The sequence below is a fragment of the Chiloscyllium plagiosum genome, chromosome 12 (genome assembly GCF_004010195.1).
Source record: "Chiloscyllium plagiosum isolate BGI_BamShark_2017 chromosome 12, ASM401019v2, whole genome shotgun sequence".
NCBI classification, from domain to species: domain Eukaryota; kingdom Metazoa; phylum Chordata; class Chondrichthyes; order Orectolobiformes; family Hemiscylliidae; genus Chiloscyllium; species Chiloscyllium plagiosum.
Genome location: NC_057721.1, coordinates 69828616 through 69849019, shown reverse-complemented (window position 1 = coordinate 69849019; position 20404 = coordinate 69828616). Strand labels below are relative to the sequence as shown.

The 20404-nt window shown below is 40.7% G+C and overlaps 1 protein-coding gene across 1 annotated transcript in view; it reads right to left on the bottom strand.

Moving 5' to 3' along the window:
* The window catches only part of bace2 (beta-secretase 2), a 79218-nt gene that overhangs the window by 17573 nt on the left and 41241 nt on the right, over positions 1-20404 (bottom strand). The window contains exons 3-8 of the mRNA XM_043701365.1: positions 18372-18588; positions 18056-18193; positions 13714-13848; positions 10241-10342; positions 3992-4141; positions 2103-2271 (exon numbers count right to left, since the gene is read on the bottom strand). Of these exons, the coding sequence (XP_043557300.1) occupies positions 2103-2271; positions 3992-4141; positions 10241-10342; positions 13714-13848; positions 18056-18193; positions 18372-18588 (911 nt within the window). The remainder of the gene's footprint in view (positions 1-2102; positions 2272-3991; positions 4142-10240; positions 10343-13713; positions 13849-18055; positions 18194-18371; positions 18589-20404) is intronic.

The following is a 20404-nucleotide window of genomic DNA, read 5'->3' as shown; positions in this document are numbered from 1 at the left end:
ACAGAGAGAGCGCGACAGAGAGAGCGCGACAGAGCATGGATTGCAAAGAAAAGCCTTGCAAATCCACAAAAAAAAAGTTCTTCAGCAAAAACATGTCATTCTTGGAGAGAAAGGTTTTAATGGCTTTACTATAATTTTAAGATTATTCCACATTTGTGTAATATTCTCCAGCTCAACAGCATATTGTTATTCCTCTGAACTCAGCCTCATTCCTGGATCTTCACAGCTCCACTGTCAGCGGCCCTGTCTTTTGCAGCCAAGACCCTAAACTCCCGTCCTGAACTTCTCTGCCCCTCTTTCCACCTTCAAGGTGCTTCACAAACACCAACTTCTTGGTGAGCTTTTGGTCACCTGACCTAACTCTCCTGAAGTTTGCGTGTCAAATTTTGTTTAACAACGTTCCTGAGAGGTCTGCTGTGATGTGTGACAATGCTTAAGGCACTACATAAATGCATGGTATTTTTCAGGCAGGTTCTTTATTATTTGCCAGCCTTGTACCTGGAGGCAAGGAACAGAACCTGCACAGCAGGTCCCGCCAACTGATGAGACAACACAATCCTTCTGCAAGTTTTTCTTGAGCCATCTCAAGGTTGAGGGGCCCGGATTGGGAGGTGTGCAAAACACAATTCCATAACAGGATCAATCCTGGGCTCAGTGCAGCACTTAATGCTCTGCAGTAAAGCTCAGGTCAACTGGAAAACCTCAAAAGGTCCAAAAATGTAACTTTTAGAAGGGATGTAAAAGCAACAATGTTAATGTGGCCATTTTCCAAACCAACAGAATGATCGATTGTTTGGCATGCTGACCAGTTCTACCACATTTTCTGTATCCCTACTGAAGGTCAAAATACCACCCACATTCTTTAAAAGGAACATGTGCGGAATTTCCTTGGAACTGCTCCCATGGCATTGTGGGTAAATTTCCTGGAAGGGCAGCAGAAGGCTAGTTCAGAGAAAATTTGCAGCCTGTACCCCTATAAAGCACTAAAGGTTCAGACTTGAAGCTGTCTGTCGCATCTTGCGACATCAGTCTCTAGCTGCATGTGACTGGGGTAGATTGTTGCCATTAATTCCCCTTTCTACGATTTTAAAATAACCAACTCAAAAGAAAATTTGAGTTTTAAGTCGTCTTAAACTTAAGAATTTGAATTAAAATATTTTGTGGGACTGATGCAGCAACACATACAGTATCCGTTGATTATAGAAGACCGAATGAGTACATCAACCATGGACGTCTCTAGTTGGTGCTTTCACTTCTCCCATTGCTATCAAGTTGTAATGAGATGCACTTGAACAGTCATTTACTGTATGGTACCAATACATACAAGTTACACTGAATGCATAGGCATCTTTGCAAACCCAGCTATTGCCATCGAGACCTCATGCTTGATAGCTTCAGCTCCCAATGACCGAGCCACCATCAGCTTCAACACGAACACCTTCAGAACCGCTACCTTATGCGGCACTGCCCCCATTAGTTTGCTAGTCTTGCCGAGAAGACCACACAAAAGCAGCAGCAAATCCAGAGACATTTCTTGACCCAAGCCTTGATAGTAGTAATGGCAACATCAAGCATTGCTATTGAATATGAATTGGTCAAATCTTCTGTCATTCATAAATCATCCTGAAATGCCATTCAGCAGGATAGAATCACAGTAAAACAAAAATGAACATTATTTATTTGCTCCTTTAGCAGGATTTGAGAAATGTAAAATGATCACAGTTTGTACACACATTGGTTCTATAATTAACAAGCTCACTACTGGAATACAATACTAACGGCACTCTCATTCCAACATTCGAGCTGTAGCTTTTACAGAAAGGGTCCAGTGTATAGTGAGCACCAGGAGAACTTTGTGATAATCAAATGAGCTTTGAAATCTAAGCCAATTCTTTAAGTAATAGTTTGTTTCATTTAAAATTAAATAAAGCCAACAAAGATCATATTCTTGCAGTGAGATCTCGAGTCAAGGCCCTTTCAGCCTCAGAGCTCAAAGAACAGACTCAATTGTTGTTTAGCCCTGTGGCAAGATTAGTGACACATGAGGCTTATGAACACACTGCACAATAACGCTTACTAAGCACAAGCAGCACAAGACTGACCTGCACATGAGCTGATAGAAAACCCAACTCGTTTCTGTTCTCGGTCAAATACAACGTAGAAGCCTTCCATCACAGTGGCACCCAAGACTAATCCATTAGTCGAGGAGGAGATTCCAAATCTATAGCATTCCAACTGGACTCCAATATCAGCCATTGGTTGGATGTACAACTGTACGGTAACAAATATGTATGTTAAGAGTTTATAACAAAACACTTTATTGGAAACAAAAATTACTGGAATACAGCTTCCACCATACTTAGTAATTTACTCCTACACAGTTTTTATTTGTTCATGAGATGTAGATATTGTTGAACTAATCCAGCATTTATTGTCCGTCCCTAATTGCCTAGCAAGCAGGTAAGAGACACATGTAGGTTAACAGAGTAGTTAAGAGGGGCATTTAGCAGGCTTGCCTTCATTGATCAGACCATTGGGTACAGGATTTGGGACGTCATGTTGAGTTTGCACAAGATGTTGGTGAGGTGACTTTTGGAGTACTGTTTCAGTTCTGGTTGTCCTTCTACAGGAATAATTTTATTAAATTGAAGAGGGTTCAGAAAAGATTTACCAGGATGCCAGGGATTGGAAAGTTTGGGTTATAAGGAGAAGCCGGATAAGCAGAGAGTTTTCCACAGGAGCATAGGAGGTTGAAGGGTGAGGAGTATAGATAAGGTGATTATCTAGAGTGGGGGAGCTCAAAACTAAGGAGTGTATCTGATAGGAGAAAGATCTAAAAGGGAGCTGAGGGGCAATTTTTCACACAAAAGGTGGTTCCTATGTGGAATGAACTGCCAGAGGAAGTGGTAGATGAAGGTACAGTTACAGTATTTAGAAGACATTTGGACAGGTACATGAATAGGAACAGTTTAGAGGGATGTGAACTAAATGCAGGCAAATGGGACTCATTTAGTTTGGGATTTAGTGAAGGGTCTGTTTCTGTGCTGTATACCTCCATGGCATATAGACAGGAATTCACCAAAGATCCTCAGACAGCACCTTCCCAACCCACAACCACTATCATCGAGAAGGAGAAGGGCAGCAGACATGTGGGAACACCACCACCTGCAAATTCACCATCCTGACTTGGAAATAGATTGCTGTTCCTTTAAATTCACTGGGTTAAAATCACTGAACTCTCTCACTAATGGCATTATGGGTCTACCTATAGCACACAGACTGTAGGTCTTAGGGATGCAGCTCACTACTACCTTCTCAAGGGCAACTAGGGACAAGCAATAGATCCTTGCCAGCCACCAATGTCTATGTCCCACATGTAAATTTTAAAAAATGAAAGAGAGGAGAGTTCTTTCTCTCAAGGATGTTAGTGCTAATTGATAGTGATAACACTATCACCATTGGATAGTTTTTTGTCATTGAATTTAAACTTCACCATCTGCCATGGTGGGATTTGAATGCTTTAGCCTGGGGTTCTGGAATACTATCTAAGTGCCATTGCTAGCCTCCCCATTTATCAGTATTCACTGTTTTTGTCACGACTAGACCATAATACATAATCAATGAACTTACAATTATTCAATGTACAGAGGAACCTTGATTATCCAGCACTCGATTATCCGAATCTCGATTTATCCGGCAAGATTGCAATGTCCCGATGCTCGACTAAACTATGTTATCCGGCATTTGATTATCCAGAATTCAATTAACCAAACAAAATAGTCCCCGCCTGTGTCCTTCAGATAATTGAGGTTCCTCTGTAATCCTTTCTATCCTCAAGTAGGACTGTCTTCACTTGTATTATTATACCCAGATATTGTGCAGAAAGATATTCTTGTACAACGCTGAATGCAAGAGAAGGGGTGTGTAGATTAAGTGACTAAGTTACCGGCCCAATCAGTTTAAGGTAAAGTTAAGCGAACTTGGTGCTTACCTGTGGCAAGATGGTGATTCGGAAAGACTGGGTTGAATTCTCTCCTCGGAGGTAGATTGAGATTTTGGGAAAATAGGACCAAGGTGTGGTCCCTTGCATCCAACAGGCCAGCTGGCTGCCTGACCAAAACCCATCGGCAAATTCTGCAACCTGCCAAGACACAAAGGGAAGCAAGCTTCAGAAACATGGGAGTTGCAAACAGAATTGTAAGCTGCAACATTAGACTTTGACTAAAATGGTCAAACGTTCTTTGGAACATGACTCTCCCAGCTCAAAAAGGAGTTTTCACCCTATCACAACTACCCCCCACCTGCATCCACCTATCGTATTCCCAGCTACCTTGCCCCACCCCTCTATTTGTCTCTCATCCCCTTCCCCCTCCACATTCCTAATAAATGGCTTCTGCCTGAAACATAGACTCTCCTGCTCCTCAAATGCTTCCTGACCTGCTGTGCTTTTCCAGTGCCACATTTTTCGACTCTATTTCCACATCTCTGCTGGCTCATGCTATCTAATCAGAATATTGAATTAATTCACCTAAATCTGTGACAATGCAAGTAAAAGATGAAATAGGAGGAGATGTCTCATTGGGTCTTAGTTTATAATATTCGTTACTTTAATGTAGACATTTAGGGCCTATGACTGTGAATTCTCTGAGCAAAGCTGTGGTTCCTATTCCTGACGTAAATCAGGCTAAATAAAAGTTGTCCACTTAACTTTGGAGTTTTCTGGGCCAGGGACCTTTCCAGATGAAGCAGTGTAGCCTGGGGTTCCAGGCAGGCTGCAGAGCAGAGGATTGACACAGAACACACACTCCCCTTCTTTAGCCACAACTTCCTGTGGCCATGGTTTAAAAGATCCTGAACACATTGGCAGTGAATGACTGAAGGCCAGTGTGAAATAAGTGAAAAGGTGCATAGGCCATTCAAAGGGAGGGAAAGGTGAGTGAGTGAAAGTTAAGGGTCCATTGAAAGGGCGGGGATTGGAGCTGATGAGTTAGTTCCAGTTCTTGAGGTGGTAAAAGAGTTACGTCAGGTTTGGGACAGTCAGAAGTCTAGGAGGATCAGGGTTTGAGTCAGGTATCTTGTGGGGAGAGTGGTGGTTTTATATCTAGACAAGACATAGGATGAACTATAATTCCTGTAAGCTTTCTTGCCTAACTGTTAAGGTAAGGAGTTGGAATGCTCTGAAGTCTGCAACTCAATCTCACAGCAGGGGAACTTTCAGTGTTCCAGACTCCGATCAGACATTTAAACTTGCCAGGATGCCAGCTGGATTGGCACCTCCATCAACACTGTTACCACTGCCACCTCCCTGTTCAGTTTTAGATAAATCAAGAGTTCAAATATTCTGTAACCCCACAACCTAAATGCATAAAAAGGAGATAATTACAAAAGAAAAAGCCTTTGTCTCGAATGAGTACAAGTCTTAGAAATGTACCATAAGTTGCCCAATGATAATTTGCATTTATATAGCACCCATAACATGAACAAACATCACCCCAAGCTTCACTGTTCTAATCCAATAAAAATGCAGAATGAACAAATGTGATGGTCTTGGAAAGGATTACCAAAAGCCTGCTCGCTGTAACGGGTTTAAAAAGGAGGAGACAGAGATGGAGCAGTTGAGAGGCTTGATGATGCAAGTCGTGGCCACCAGAGATGAAGCAAAGGAAAGTGCAGATGCACAAAAGGTTAGCATCAGAAACATAGGGATTTGGAGTGATTCATATAAAGGCTGTGACAATTGGAAACACATTTTACATCATGCTTTATTTTCTCAACTCAACTTTCTTCCTTCCTTAAGCAAATCAACAAGCATTATTGTGTGTTAATCATAGGCTGGGACTTGCAGGTCTTCTGAAGAAGTGCTCCTGAACAAGTTTAAACTCTTGAAGGTATTCCTGTGGTTACAGAAGGGGACAGGGCCTGCATTTTATACAAATTGAACATCTACTCCCAGAAAGTAGAAAGGCCATATTTGTATAATATGCAAAGTACACTTGCTATAGTTGATCCAGACCTCAACAAAAGGAGCTATTACGCTACTAAGCCAGACATCATGTAGGCAAAGAGCTTCCACAAATGTGTTTTGGGGGTTGGTTTAGCATCAAAACAGCGTAAAGCCCAATCACCAGTTATGTTGAATTAAAAAGAAAATTTTACATTTTGAAAGCAAAACAAAATGCTTTCCCATTCCCCAATAGAATCAATTTTTACTTCAAAAGCACTTCAGATGCTGTAAGGGAGGAGGAACAGGTGGCAGTTCAAGCCAAGAAACCAATTACTTTATTGTGCCCGTGTAACCTGGGTGACAAAATATTGGAGAAACTCTAGTTGCAAAATTTAAATGATAAATAAGTCATGAGCTTGAGGCACTTGTCTAGAACAAAAACAAGTTGCAAGTGTTGAGAGACATTCAGCAATTTAAGATGATTGCTCAGTGACTTCAAGTATATTAATACAAGTGCCAGAATTCTGGCCATGCAATCTGTCACCATCACCTGCTGCTATTATGCAGCCACTGCTCTCCAGCATCCTGGGAGATGAACACTGATCTGAAAGCAAACTCAGTTGATGAACTGTGGGAAAGCACATTGGTCTGAACATCTCTACAGATGCTGCCTTAACTGCTGACCATTTCCACTACTTGCCATTTCTCACCAGTCCTTTGTGGTTGACTGTCTGGTCAAGAAATTCTAAAGCAAAAATGCACAATTACAATCTTCTGTGAAGTAGAAATGGGTAATCCAGCACAAACCAATGCCCCCATCCCACCAATTCAAAAAAAGTCTTCTTTTTGATCTCCTATTAGAGTTTGTGGTCATGACTTAATCAAATCTCACTTCCAGCTCTGTCCCTGTTCCTCCAGAAATAGAAGGAAGATTTAATGATTTAATAGGTCTCCCTATTACTAGATGGCAACATCTCTTGAAGCCCTCAGTATTGCTGTTTCCAGTGAAACCAAATGAACTTAAAATGTACAGTGACTTTATTGCAGTAAAGTCTCTTGTCATATCTCACGAGGGTCATCAGAAAAAAAATTGACATCAAGCCACATTAAGGGCATCTGACCAAAAGTTTACTCAAAGAGCTACGTTTTAAAGTGCCCAGTAGAAAGGAGGGTGTCAGAAATATTTAGGGAGGAAGTTTCAGAGGTTAGGGCCTTAATAACAGATAGCACAGTTGCCAATGGTCACTAAACATAACTCAAATGCCTGTTTTTCCAAGTTTTTCTCCAGAGTGTGCGGCACACCACATTAGCTCAAGTAACATCCACAGTTTTCTAAACAAAAGGGGAGACAGTGCCATACTGTTACTGTCATTGGACTATAATCCAGAACCCCAGGCTAATGTTCTAGAAAAGGTTTTAAAGAAGGATCATATTGGACCCGAAATATCAACTCTGCTTTCTCTCCACAGATGCTGCCAGACCTCCAGAGTCTTTCCAGCAAATTTTTGCTTTTGGTTCGGACTTCCACATCTGCAAATCTTTGTTTTTTTCTTGTTTAATGTTCTAGAGACATTAGTTCAAATCTCACCATGGAGGCAGTGAAATGTGTTCGCAATAAAAACGAGAAATAGAAGAATTAGATTAGATTAGATTCTCTAAAGTATGGAAACAGGCCCTTTGGCCCAACTGACCCTTGAAAGAGTAACCCACCCAGACCCATTTCCCTCTGACTAATGCACCAAACACTATGGGCAACTTAGCATTGCCAATTCACCTGACCTGCACATCTTTGGACTGTGGGAGGAAACCTGAGTACCCGGAGGAAATCCACGCAGACACAGCGAGGATGTGTAAACTCCACACAGTCACCCGAGGCTGGAATCAAACCTGGGATCCTGGTGCTGTGAGGCTGCAGTGCTAACCACTGAGCCACTGTGCCGTCCCAAATTAGCCTAATGGTGACCATATACAAAATAGTGGATTGTTTTATTAACACATCTGGTTCACTAATGTCCTTTAGGGAAAGCAATCTGCCATCCTTAACTGGTCTGACCAAGATCCATAGAAAAATTGAATCTTAACTGCCTCCTGGGCAATCACAGATGGGCAGTAAACACTGGCCAGCCAGCAATGCCCATACCCCGTGAACAGATAACTTTTTAAAAAAACAGAACTTTTAAAAATTGGAACGTTAAAGAGAGAGGCTAATAGAATAAGCCAACAACACATTAAAATTCAGATCCTATGACAGTGTCTGAACTCTCAGAAGAGTGTGATCCTGGGGGGGGGGGGGGGGGTAGCTCTGTGATACAAGTGCCTGGAGTTGATGGCTAGCGATTAGCGCTTTGAGCTTGTTAGTAGATGAGGTCACGTTACTGACTGATCTTGGCAGTTTGAGTGGAGCAGGCGACTGGATGAAAATAATTAACTAAGTGCCCGACAAGTCAGAGACTGGAATGATGCCACATAGGCTGCACTTCCATGACCCCTGCTCTCGGAGTTAGTAGAAATGAGAGGCATCTTTATTTACCTTTTGTTTTAAGAAATCTAATACAAAATTTCCGGGGTGGAGAAATTCAATAATATTTCTGACTAAAACAACTGATGAAAGCTGGCAATCCAAAATTGCTTAACCTAATGAGCAACGGCAGATATAAATGTCAAGTATCTGCACTTTTACCCCATATACTGTCTATACTCAAGTGTTAGTCAAATTTTTTTCACGACTTTTAAACGTTAAACTTTTGGAGTCAGCTATTACAAAAATACTGTTTTTGAGGGGCTGGAATTCATGCCCATCAAAATTCATGCCGTATCATTCGCAGAAGCCCAAATGAATTAGGCTTGCAGTGTTTTCATTTTATCTCTGGTTTACGAATTGAAATCCGCATTTATAAATGAATTCAATGGGAGAGGTAAACAGCAATTCAAGTTCTCAGGTGGAAGACAACAAGTTAGTGTCACTGTAGGGGGGTGGAGGCAAAGTTGCCTAATCAAGGCTGAGATAGACAGATTTTCATAAGTACAGGAATCAAGGGTTATAGGGAAAAGGCAGAAAGGTCGGAGTTGGAAATTATTACAACATATTCAAAGGGTTGAATACCTACTTCTGCTTCTATGTTTTATACACAGACGTTCTGAAAGTCTAGGCATTTACACTGCCTGACTGAAAATGCAACAAACATGCAGCCTTAAATTGGTTACAAATAGGAAGTTTTAAAGTAGAACATCATACAATTTAATAGAGCTGTGATAATCATATGAATATAGGAGTTTAAGGGCGAAGCCTCACTGTGTTAGTAAGGGTCAACAATGGCTCCACTAATTTTCCTGTGACTCAAGTCCGTCACTGGACATTGAGCAGTGTCATCAATTGTATCAGCTCACTTCAAATCTGCACCTCTGACAAATAAAGAATCTTGGTCAAGTGTGCAATGTCACTCTACTTACTGGTTCAAATGGAATGGCACTTTGCTGGTAAATGGGAATTAATTTTGGCTGGAGTTCAATTTAAATACTCAATATAAGGAAAAAAGATAGTCTGTGTGCACGTGTGGGCAATTAAGAGTTAAAGATAACATCAAACTTATAGAAAAAGCCTATAATTGGACAACATTCAGAAGATTGGATAAAATATGAAAAACAAAAAGATGCTAAAATATGAATAATAAATCGAGGAAAGACATTTTGTCAAAGCTTTTCATTTTGCATCCATCAAGACATTTTGCAATAATAACAAAAAAAAAAATAGGGAAAACCAATATTGATCCAGCACGAGAAGAGTACTGATTGGTTGACAAGTGAACTCTGATTACTCATGGCACTGCCTCGATCAATGTAACCATTAGAGCTGATTGACAGTTAATGGCCAGGCTCCATCAAAGTTTAAACCAGGCGGTTTGACTGATTTCTTATCGTAATGCCCTGAACCAATGACCAGCGAATAGCTATCATCTATTTTGTTGAATTGAAACAGGCGTAGGGCATGAATACATGTTCTATAGTTAAAGAATAGAGCCCTGAGTGTTGTATGTGTTTAATATGTGTAGCTTCCAGTATGTACAAGCACAAAGATTCATGCTGCCATCTTGAGCCAATTTGTGGCATGTGGAAACATGCAAGACAAAAAGTGATGAGGGAAAGTCACAGCAGGTCAAGGGAAGGGAAAGGATTCAAGCTACATTCAGTGATGACTTGTCAATTTATTTTTGATCAATGAAGTCCACATCCTAAATTTGAAACATAGAAAAAAACCTTAAATAACATCTTCACAACTCCAGTCGCAAAGTCTCTTACCTTTGAGGTTTGTTTGATGGCTGCTACAACTGCATCAAACACATTGATTGGTAGGCGCAGGAGAGTGGTACCACTGTCTACAATGGCCTTGTCAGAGTTGTACTAGGGGGAAGAGGGAAAACAAACACTAGTGTCGGTAAAGTGATAACTCCCACAGGAAGCATTTTCAGAATAAAAGCAAGACTAAGAATGATGAGTGAAGTGACAATGCGACTTTAAGTTGATCTGTCACTGTCAGGCCTGTATAAATCTAACTCAAAGCACTGATGGTAAATTGAACATCAATAATGTAGATCCCCTGATACAGGCCCAAGAACTGAACTAACCCATAACCCGGTTTAAACAGTGGGCTGGAAGAGCCAATATGCCAGTTACAATAACGTACTGTTAGGCAGTCCTGGAAAAAGAAATAACTTTTAAAATTTTATATAAATACAAATTAAATTCCTGGAGTATCCTTACTGTCATATGGGGCTCAGTGACACAGAGATAGACCTCATATTGAGGATTTGAGTGCAATAATTTAGGTTATCTAACTGAGTGCATGCTGTTGAAGATGACATCAATCAGCTCAGCTGTTAACCATGATCCTCTCAAGTAGCACAAAAGTTCTGTGGTCACATTTGAAGTAGAACAAGCTTCCTGGTTGATATTTATCCCTTGGCAAACTTGAAAAGACAGAACGTTTCATCATTACCTCTTAACGTTTTGTGGAGGATTCTGTTGGATGAATTTCTGCATAACAACAAATGATCACACTTCAAAACGTCCATCTCTGTTTGTACATGGGTCACAAATTCATAGAGTCATTGAATAGCCCATTTTCACACTGTAGGGATTCTGTCCATCACGTTCATCATCTCCAAAGAGCATCCCACCAGATCCACCTCCCCTATTCTACCCCTGTACCCCTTCATTTCTCAAAGCTAATCCATTCCTAGACACTATGGCCAATTTAGCACGGTGGCTCAGTGGTTAGCACTGCTGCCTCATAGCACCAGGGTCCCAGGTTCGATTCCAGCCTCAGGCAACTGCCTGTGTGGAGTTTGCACATTCTCCCAATGTCTGCATGGGTTTCCTCTGGGTGCCCCAGTTTCCTCTCTCAGTTCAAAGATGTGCAGGTCAGGTGAATTGGCCAGGCTAAAATGCCCATAGTGTTAGGTGCATTTGTCAGAGGGAAATGGGTCTGGGTGGTTACTCTTCAGAAGGTCGGTGTGGACTGGTTGGGCCGAAGGGCCTGTTTCCACACTGTAGGGAATCTAATCTAATCCATCTCACCTGCACCATCTTTGGACAGAGGGGAAACACATGCAGACACAGGGAGAATGGGCAAACCCCACACAGATGGTCGACCAAGGATGGAAATTAATCCGGGTCCCTGGTGCTGTGAGACTGCAGTGCTAATCACTGAGCAACTGTGCTACGCTATATAAATCCAGGCTCATCCATTGTAAGTAAACAAACGCTAGTATCTCCCAGAGTCATAAATGGCACTATTCAAATGTATATTTTTATATTCAGTTGAATGAGAAAATTACATGTAAAACACAACTAAAATATAACACAAGCCATCTATCTAATCTTTGACTTTCAGAACAGCATGTTCCATTCTCATTGTCCCCCAAACCTAATCTTATAGTATCCTTTGCAGTCAGCGAAGTTCAACTCTAAACCATTTCACCTGCTGAACTGACAATGGATACAAAACAAACCAGTTTGGATGAAGCAACATTGACATGATCTGAGATTTTTTTTGAACAAAGTACATTCCTCATTCTTTGTAGATCTGCTCACAGTTCAACATCCTGGAACAGCCAACTTAAAATCAGATTGACTGATTGTTGCCTAGCAATGATTCAGCCAACCAATACATTGGCTTGTAAAGCTGAGTCACCTTCCTGACAGGTTGAGGAGAGTTGGAGGGGAGGGAGTGCGAGGCTGATAAAAGAAGCCAGTTTAAACAATTACATTTAATAAATTTCCAAGTATTGTTTATTTAAAGGGCAAACTCACACTGGGATGCAGAACAAGTAGCTGTCCTTTGTATTTAAGTATCCAGCCAACATTCACAGACTATCCCACACTGGGTGCATTACTCCAATCTGCAAACAACAATTGTACAGCTTTAACTGTCCCAGTAATGGGACAGCAGACAGAAGCAGGATGTCTTGCTGTCTAGTTCTCCCGCAGCTGTGGCAAGACATGTACAGCCAGTAACTGGAGGATGTCAGTCTTTCTCCTCTCACTGGCCTGCAACGTCAAGGGACAAGTCAATTATTTGCAGATTTTAAGTAATTATGAAATGTACAATACCAGACCATATTTTAAACAGGTAGACGCCTCCACTCACAGCAGCAACCTGAAACATTTCTGGAATTCAAACAGGGCACAACTGCAGCAATGTTATGAAGCTCTATCATGTAGCACTCGAAAAGGCACCAAAAAGTAAATGCAAGTTCATGTCACTGCCCACACACAGAAATTAAAGGGGGAACTTTAAAATAAAAAAGAAAGCACAGCTCTGAGCCCCATAATCCATCATTGCAAAAATAGCACATTTACATTTCATTTCTTCCTCCCTCAAAAAGTCACAGATCATTTAATATTTCTGCACAACTTGCACACTGCTTCTATTCTGTTACTGGTGAGAAGCAGGGAGGTTTATTCTCACATTAGTTTTCAAGTTGGAAAAAAAAAATCACACTAGTAACTTTCTGTCCACAACGGTGTCTGAACATCCATCTATTGTCGATGAAACAGCGAGAATACTGTATCTGCTAAATCTTAAAAAGAAAATATCAAAGCTTCCTATTGCGTTTTGAAATTTCTCAGGTTGTACATCAAAAGTGCAATTTTGAGTTATCAATTTGCAGGTTTCATTCAACATTTTCGATTGCATCTTCCAATACAATACCTCAACAACACACCAGAAGCAACAAACTCAACACATGGAATTTAACAAACATGTTCAGTAAAGGTAGATTAGAACTATATTGGCAAATATTCCTTTTAAATTTGAGAAAGTCATAACTAATCTTGCAAATACATGAGCAAATGGTCAATCCCATACAGCATGAGCTTCAATACAAACCATATACTAACTAAAAAGGACCTTGCTGTCAAATACAAGCTCCTGTGACTAAAGACTCAAATTAAAAATAATTAATGGAATTCTACCTATGCAACTCAACAATGCTTTGAAATGTAGAAGGCACAACGTATCTTGGGCTCGAATACCAGCACTTTCAAGTGAATGGCAAATGTATTGAGTCTAATACTAAAGTTATTAAACAGCTCCTTTGTAATCAAGTCATAAAGTGGTGGTCTTCACCTCAACACTCAAATGCGAGAACTGATGGAAGGCATCAATTCCAATTATTTCTCATTAGGTATTGAATGATGCTCTCCCACATTTCAATTAAAATTTCTTGCCGCCAGCAAACATTGTGCCTTAGAATGGATGATGTGCTTACCTCTGTACAGTCCAGGTTTAAGTTCAGTTCCCCCACTTCCAATTTAAGAACCTCAATTTGGTAATACCATTCTCTTTTGATCGGGGTATACCATATATCACCCTTGTACAGACTCGATTCAATTCCACCCATCACCTAAAAGCAACAAGGAAAAAAAAAACTCTATTATAATGGTCAACATTATTTTAATACAAAAACTTTCAAGGCTCCTTTGACAGTACTTTCCAAACCCTCAACCTACAAATGACAAGGGGAAACATCCCATGGGAACACCATCACTTGATAGTTTCTCCCCAAGTCCCCAGTATTCGGACCTGGAAAAATATTGCTGGCTCAAAATCTGGAAACTACTTTCCAAATAGCAATGTCATGTACTTGCATCCTGGGGACTGCAGCAATTCAGGATATGGCAGACCACCATCTTCAAGGGTAGTTAGGAATGTTGGCTTTGCCAGCGAGGTCTTCATTTCCAGAAGGAAAAATAATATTTTGTTGAAAGTCAACCCATTATCATAAAATATCCTCTCTGTTGACTGCAAGGGTCCTAGATTAATTAGGCTTGTTGCACTCTCACCTTGGTTCCATAGGAGCTGTGCAAGAAAAAGGATGCCTTAAATTTAGCATAAATTAAAAATCCCATCCATAAATCATGAGGAATTGGAAAAGAAAATGAAAAGAACATATCAGTCAAGAAGCTAGTAAAGAATGCTGCTTAGAACCTGCGATAGTGGGTAGAGGAGAGATAGGGAGCTCTGCTCTACGAAAAGTCAGTAGCAACACAAAAGGTACAGATCCTCAACATGGATGTCTTTTACCTCCTGCACATATTTTACCCAAGTAGGCTTTTATTCAAAAAGATCTTTATATTATTTTGTTGGTTCATAGAATAATGCGTTCTTTTAAGAAAGAAAAAGTAGTTTCATTGCAGCTGAAAGTGACAGCATTTCCATTTACCATCATTTGACTGTAAACCTCGTGCAAGGGTTGGGGGAGGTGAGCAGTGTTGTAGCTTTGTCATTGCACTAGTAAACCAGAGATCCAAGACAAAGTTCTGGGGATGTGGATTTGACTCCCACCATAACTGGTGCCAAAATTTGAGTTCAATAAATAAATCTGAAACAAAGATTTGCCCTATGGCATGGACAAGTTGGGCCAAAGGGTCTCTTTCTGTGCTGTACATCTCCATGACTCTATTTCAAAGCAACTTCTGCCACCAACGAGAAACCTGTCAATTGCGGTTGTATACGCTCACCTGCTTTGCATTGTTGCCATTAACAAGTGTGCAACAACCCCTATCATTTTTCTGGTCAGCAGTTCAGGACAGCACCTATTTCACTGCAAGAAAGTAGAATAAAAATCATCCGTGTTTTTAATCTGTGATGTAAAGTCTCAACCTCAATGGGATTGTGCATGATGGTTGTTTCTTCAAGCTAACTTCAGTTTCTTACAACACTGTACAGGGATCTTTTACACAGAAAAGGTAGCTCCTCTTAAGTGTAGCTGATAGATTTAGTTTTCTCAGTAAGGTGGACAATGATACTTAATCTCAAAGTTGATGATTCAAATCCCAAATTGTTTTTTTTTAAGATTAGATTCCCTACAGTGTGGAAACAGGCCCTTTGGCCCAACAACTCCACACCGACCCTCCGAAGAGTAACCCACCCAGACCCATTTCCCTATAACTAATGCACCTAACAATTTAACGTGGCCAATTCACCTGAACAGCACATCTTTAGACTGTGGGAGGGAACCGGAGCACCTGGAGGAAACCCACGCAGACACGGGGAGAATGTGCAAACTCCACACAGGCAGTCACCCGAGGCTGGAATTGAACCTGGGACCCTGGTGCTGTGAGGCAGCAGTACTAACCACTGAGCCACTGTGAAAATATTTCAGGTTTTTTTTAAACCCAAAAATTGCCATTAATCCCAAATATTACAATTAACGCCCCATATTGGAAGTCGAGAACCTCATGTTTGGAAATATCCTGATTATTCAGCTTCATCATTAACTAAGTCACATGTGCTTATGCACACAGAAGGATAGCTAGATGATAGATCAACTAGATACATTTGAATTGCTTAAGTACTGCACAAGCCTAAAAATGGATGGCTTGAATTTTATTATTAGTCTGGATTAAGTTAACTTTCATGCATACAGCTTGCTCTGGTTTGACACTACAATAGCATGTGTGCAAGAATTACACCCTAGTGTTGTGGCACATACATACAGCATATGAATTTAGTTTTAGTCTTAGAAGTACAAAAAGGGATTTAGAAGACACTGTCCATGCAAAGATTTAGAACGTAGAATGCAGAAGTGGCCAGTGATGCGAATTTAACAGGAACATTGTCCCTAGTTCAAAATGCACACAAACTGTGTAGAAGGCCTGTTTGAATACAATCAGTTGGGTGTAAACTGGTCAAAAGAGCAAATATTAAACAATGAAAGGCAAGTAAAAGAGGGAGTTTCAGTGTAAAAAGATCTCAGTGAGAAAACAAAGGTCTAAAAAATCCATTTCCTTGTATTGAAATTTCAAGGATTAACTTGAAAGTTGCAATATAATTAACCGTAGAAGCAAATGATAACATACAATGACCTGTTTTCCCACTCAAACATTCTACAGCTTCAGAATTTGGCGCAAACTGAGTCTAAGTTGCATTCCCAGTTCTGCGGAACGCACTTTCCGCCCCCAACCACAGAAACAGTAATCATTGAAATCAGTTTGATTAGATTACTTCGTGTGGAAACAGGCCCTTCGGCCCAATGTTTGAAACCTTTTCCTTTTCTAGCATCACATTACTGCTTAAGTGAGTTAAACTTCTCACAACAAATAATTCAACAGCCGTCAGTGAGATTTTGAGGTCAACAATGGACATCATTCCTCTGTTCAGGTTGCAAAACCTGAACCAACTTCACAAAAGGTCAGTGTTTAATTATTAAAGAGGGATCTATAATGGTCGTCACTGAATGAGAGACAGATACTCAAGTCTCTGTTGTTGCATCAGACCTCACATTGTGTGCTTTTGGGTTAATTGTTCTATAATCATGAACATGAAGGATCTTAACACCAGAAATTTCCTTTCCCCACTTTATGCCTGCAATAAATCCATAACAAAATGATGGCATTGCATCTTTAGAGTGTTTGACTTAAAACACCCTGCCACCGGCTCCAATTTCAGTCCAGTGCCTGCCAAAACACCACTGTTCCCATTAAGAGTGTTTTACTTAAAAGGCCGCTAATTTGCATACATGCAGTTAGCTCTCTAACTGTACAAAATGTGACCAAGATGTGGATCCAAACTCTGAGAACATTTAATTTGAGATTTCTAAACAGCAAACGGTCATCTCTACTGCAGGCTGTGGCAATCCAAACCACTGCAAAGAGGTAATTCCTTTTATACTCCAGATTCAGTGGTTTACCCTGTTTGAAATTCACAGGCTTGGAATCAGCTGCACTTAACAGATATTGCCTCACTAACTGCTATATTTTCAGGCGATATGAAATAGGAACAGCAGTAGGCCATTCATCCCCGTGAGCCTGCTCTGCCATTTAATAGGATCATGGCTGATCCAACATTCCTCATCCACTTTTTTGCATTGATTCCCTGATTGATCAAATGTCTATCTAACTTAGCTTTAAATACGCACAGGAACTCGGCCCCTACGACTCTCTGTGGCAAAGAGCTCCAAAGTCTATCAACCTTCAGAGAAGGAATTCCTCCTCATCTCAATCTTAAATTTCCAAAGTTAAAATTCACACAACACCAGGTTATAGTCCAACAGATTTATTTGGAAGCACTAGCTTTCAGAGCGCTGCTCCTTCAACAGCCACCTGATGAAGCAGCAGTGCTCCGATAGTTAGTGCTTCCAAATAAACCGGATTTGGAGGTGCCGGTGTTGGACTGGCAACGCCAAGTTATAGTCCAACAGGTTCATTTGGAGGCACTAGCACAATCGTCTGAAGAAGCAGCGCTTTGAAAGCTAGTGCTTCCAAATAAACGTGTTGGACTATAGCCTGGTGCTGTGTGATTTTTAACTTTGTCCAAAGAAACCTGTTAAGCGATAATCTGGTGTTGTGTGACCTTTAACTTTGTCCACCCCAGTCCACCACCAGCTCCTCCACATCATGGCTACCATTGACACCAGTAAATGTTCAAGTCAGAACATCGAGAATTTTTAAATTGTTCAGAGTTGAGGCTGTGGAAGAATAGGAATGTTGATGCAAGCATATATTTCTACGCTCCCAGGACTTGGCTCAAAAGTTCAAGCAGCTGTTTGAAGGCAATAAAGGGCCGATAACTCAGTTTACAGCCAGAACCTGTCTTTTCTCAGAACTTACCAGGCTCCCTCCTGCGGGACTGGCTTGCTCTTCACCTATTAGTGACAATCCAGCACCGCACATCTGCAGTGAGAATACATTTGGGATCTTGATCTGTTTCACTAATGAGTCAAAGAATGGCTCCACAGAACTGGACGGCTGTAAAAGAATGAACAGGCAGAGTATGAACAGTAAGGAACCCAATTGGCTGCAGATCATTAAATTGGCTCCACAGTTACTTCTCAATATTTTCAAACAAAAAAGTAATATTGATCCAAGCTTCCTTGGGAAGGCTGAAGAGATAGTGTTAAAATTACTTGAAATATGATGAACTTACTTTGGCTAACATACTGTAGGCCAGCCCCAGAATGCCTTGCCAGTTTATCCCAGGCAGGAAGAAGTCCTCCGATTGGAGAATAGTAGCAATATTGATAGTGACAGTGCCATTAGGTCCTTTTGGAATTGCGACAACATCAGTGCCGAGTTCACCTTCCCAACTTCCCTGCGTATATCTGACTAACACGAACTGGTCACTGGACTTATAGGTGCTCGAACTGGACAAGAAAAGGAAAATAAAAAGTAGAAAGGTTTAGGATCTCACTAATTTACAGATAGAATTCCTCATTAAGTACCTTGCAGAATTCTGAATAAATATGATGTGGCTATTTTGAAAAAGAAAAAAAAAACCTAAAATATCTGCAGGAAATTAACATAAAACCTCCACAACAGATTTGCTCCAACCATTCATTATATAGTTGTTGGAACATTGGATGTAGACTTGAACAGTGATAAAAAGTGCCATGGAAACAAAGCTATTCATCTTGCACTCATCAGGTGCAGGATGCAAGAAAACATGGACCCTTCTGTTTCACCACGATTTAAATGGATCAGAATGTCACTTATAGCTATGGTTTCCAACTCTGTCGGCCATACTCCTGGAAGTACAAAATCTCCCAACTGATCTAAATCAAACTCTAATTTGCAACTATTTTTTGATTAATCAACCAAGATTTAAAAAAACATCATATCTCATGTTGCTATTTTACTCATGGGTTGCTTATAGCAGTACCTGGGAGATTAATCTTCAAAATTCCAGGGTAAGATTAAGGATTAGTTTCACCATGTACAAAATTGGCAAATGTGTGCACATGCTTAATAAGACCAGGATCAAGGCAAGCTGTGAAGCCTAATGCAACCAAACAGACTATTAGTATTCAATGTGGAAATTCATGCAAGGAAAGTAGTGGCATGGGCTAGGTAACATTATCCACACTTGTGCCAGGCAATAGCCATTTCCGAACAAATCAAACATAAAGACCTCTGTGAAATTCAATGGGATTAAATGCATCCTTTGAATCCTTACTTTCAACATTCTGATCAGAATGAACTATATACCATGGCTACAAGGGCAGGTCAAAACTTATGAATTCTGCAGCAAGTAATTTACCTCCTGACTCCCCAAATCCTGACCACCAGCTACTTGTCAGATCGGTGATGGAATACTCCCTACTTGCCTGAGTGAGGACAGGTCCAAGTCAACGCTTGATACTATCCAAAACTAAGCAACTACTGGCACTGAATGGCACTACTTCCACAAACTTAAAATATTTAATCCTCCAGCCCAGTACAGTGTACACAATAAATAACATGTACTGCAACCATTCACAAAGGTTCCTTTCATAAAAGCTTGCAAATCCATGAACACTCCCATCTAAATAAAGGACAAGGGCAGCAGGTGCATGGTATCATCATCAATAAGTTCCCCTCCAAACCTCACGCCATCCTGACTTGGAACTATATCGTCATTCCTTCAGTGTCACTGGGTCAAAATCCTGGAGCTTCAATCCTAATAGCACCACGGAATAATGACATCACAGTGACAGTGGGACAGCACAACAACTCACCAGCATCTTCAAGGATGGTAACAAGTGCTGACCTCTTGGATAATACCCACATCCTAAAAAAGAGATTATAAAAAATCAAAGACAAAAGGGATAGACGCAAGTAAGACAACTTTAGCAAGAGAAGTGCAGTAGAGGTGAATGAAAATAAAACATATAAGTGCAGGAAGTCTTGAAACAGGTAAAGGTGGATAAATCCCCAGCAGCTGATCAGGTGTACCCTAGAACTCTGTGGGAAGCTAGAGAAGTGATTGCTGGGCCTCTTGCTGAGATATTGGTATCATCGGTAGTCATAGGCGAGGTGCTGGAAGATTGGAGGTTGGCAAATGTGGTGCCACTGTTTAAGAAGGGTGGTAAGGACAAGCCAGGGAACTATAGACCAGTGAGCCTGACCTCGATGGTGGGCAAGTTGTTGGAGGGAATCCTGAAGGACAGGATGTACATGTATTTGGAAAGGGATAGTCAACAT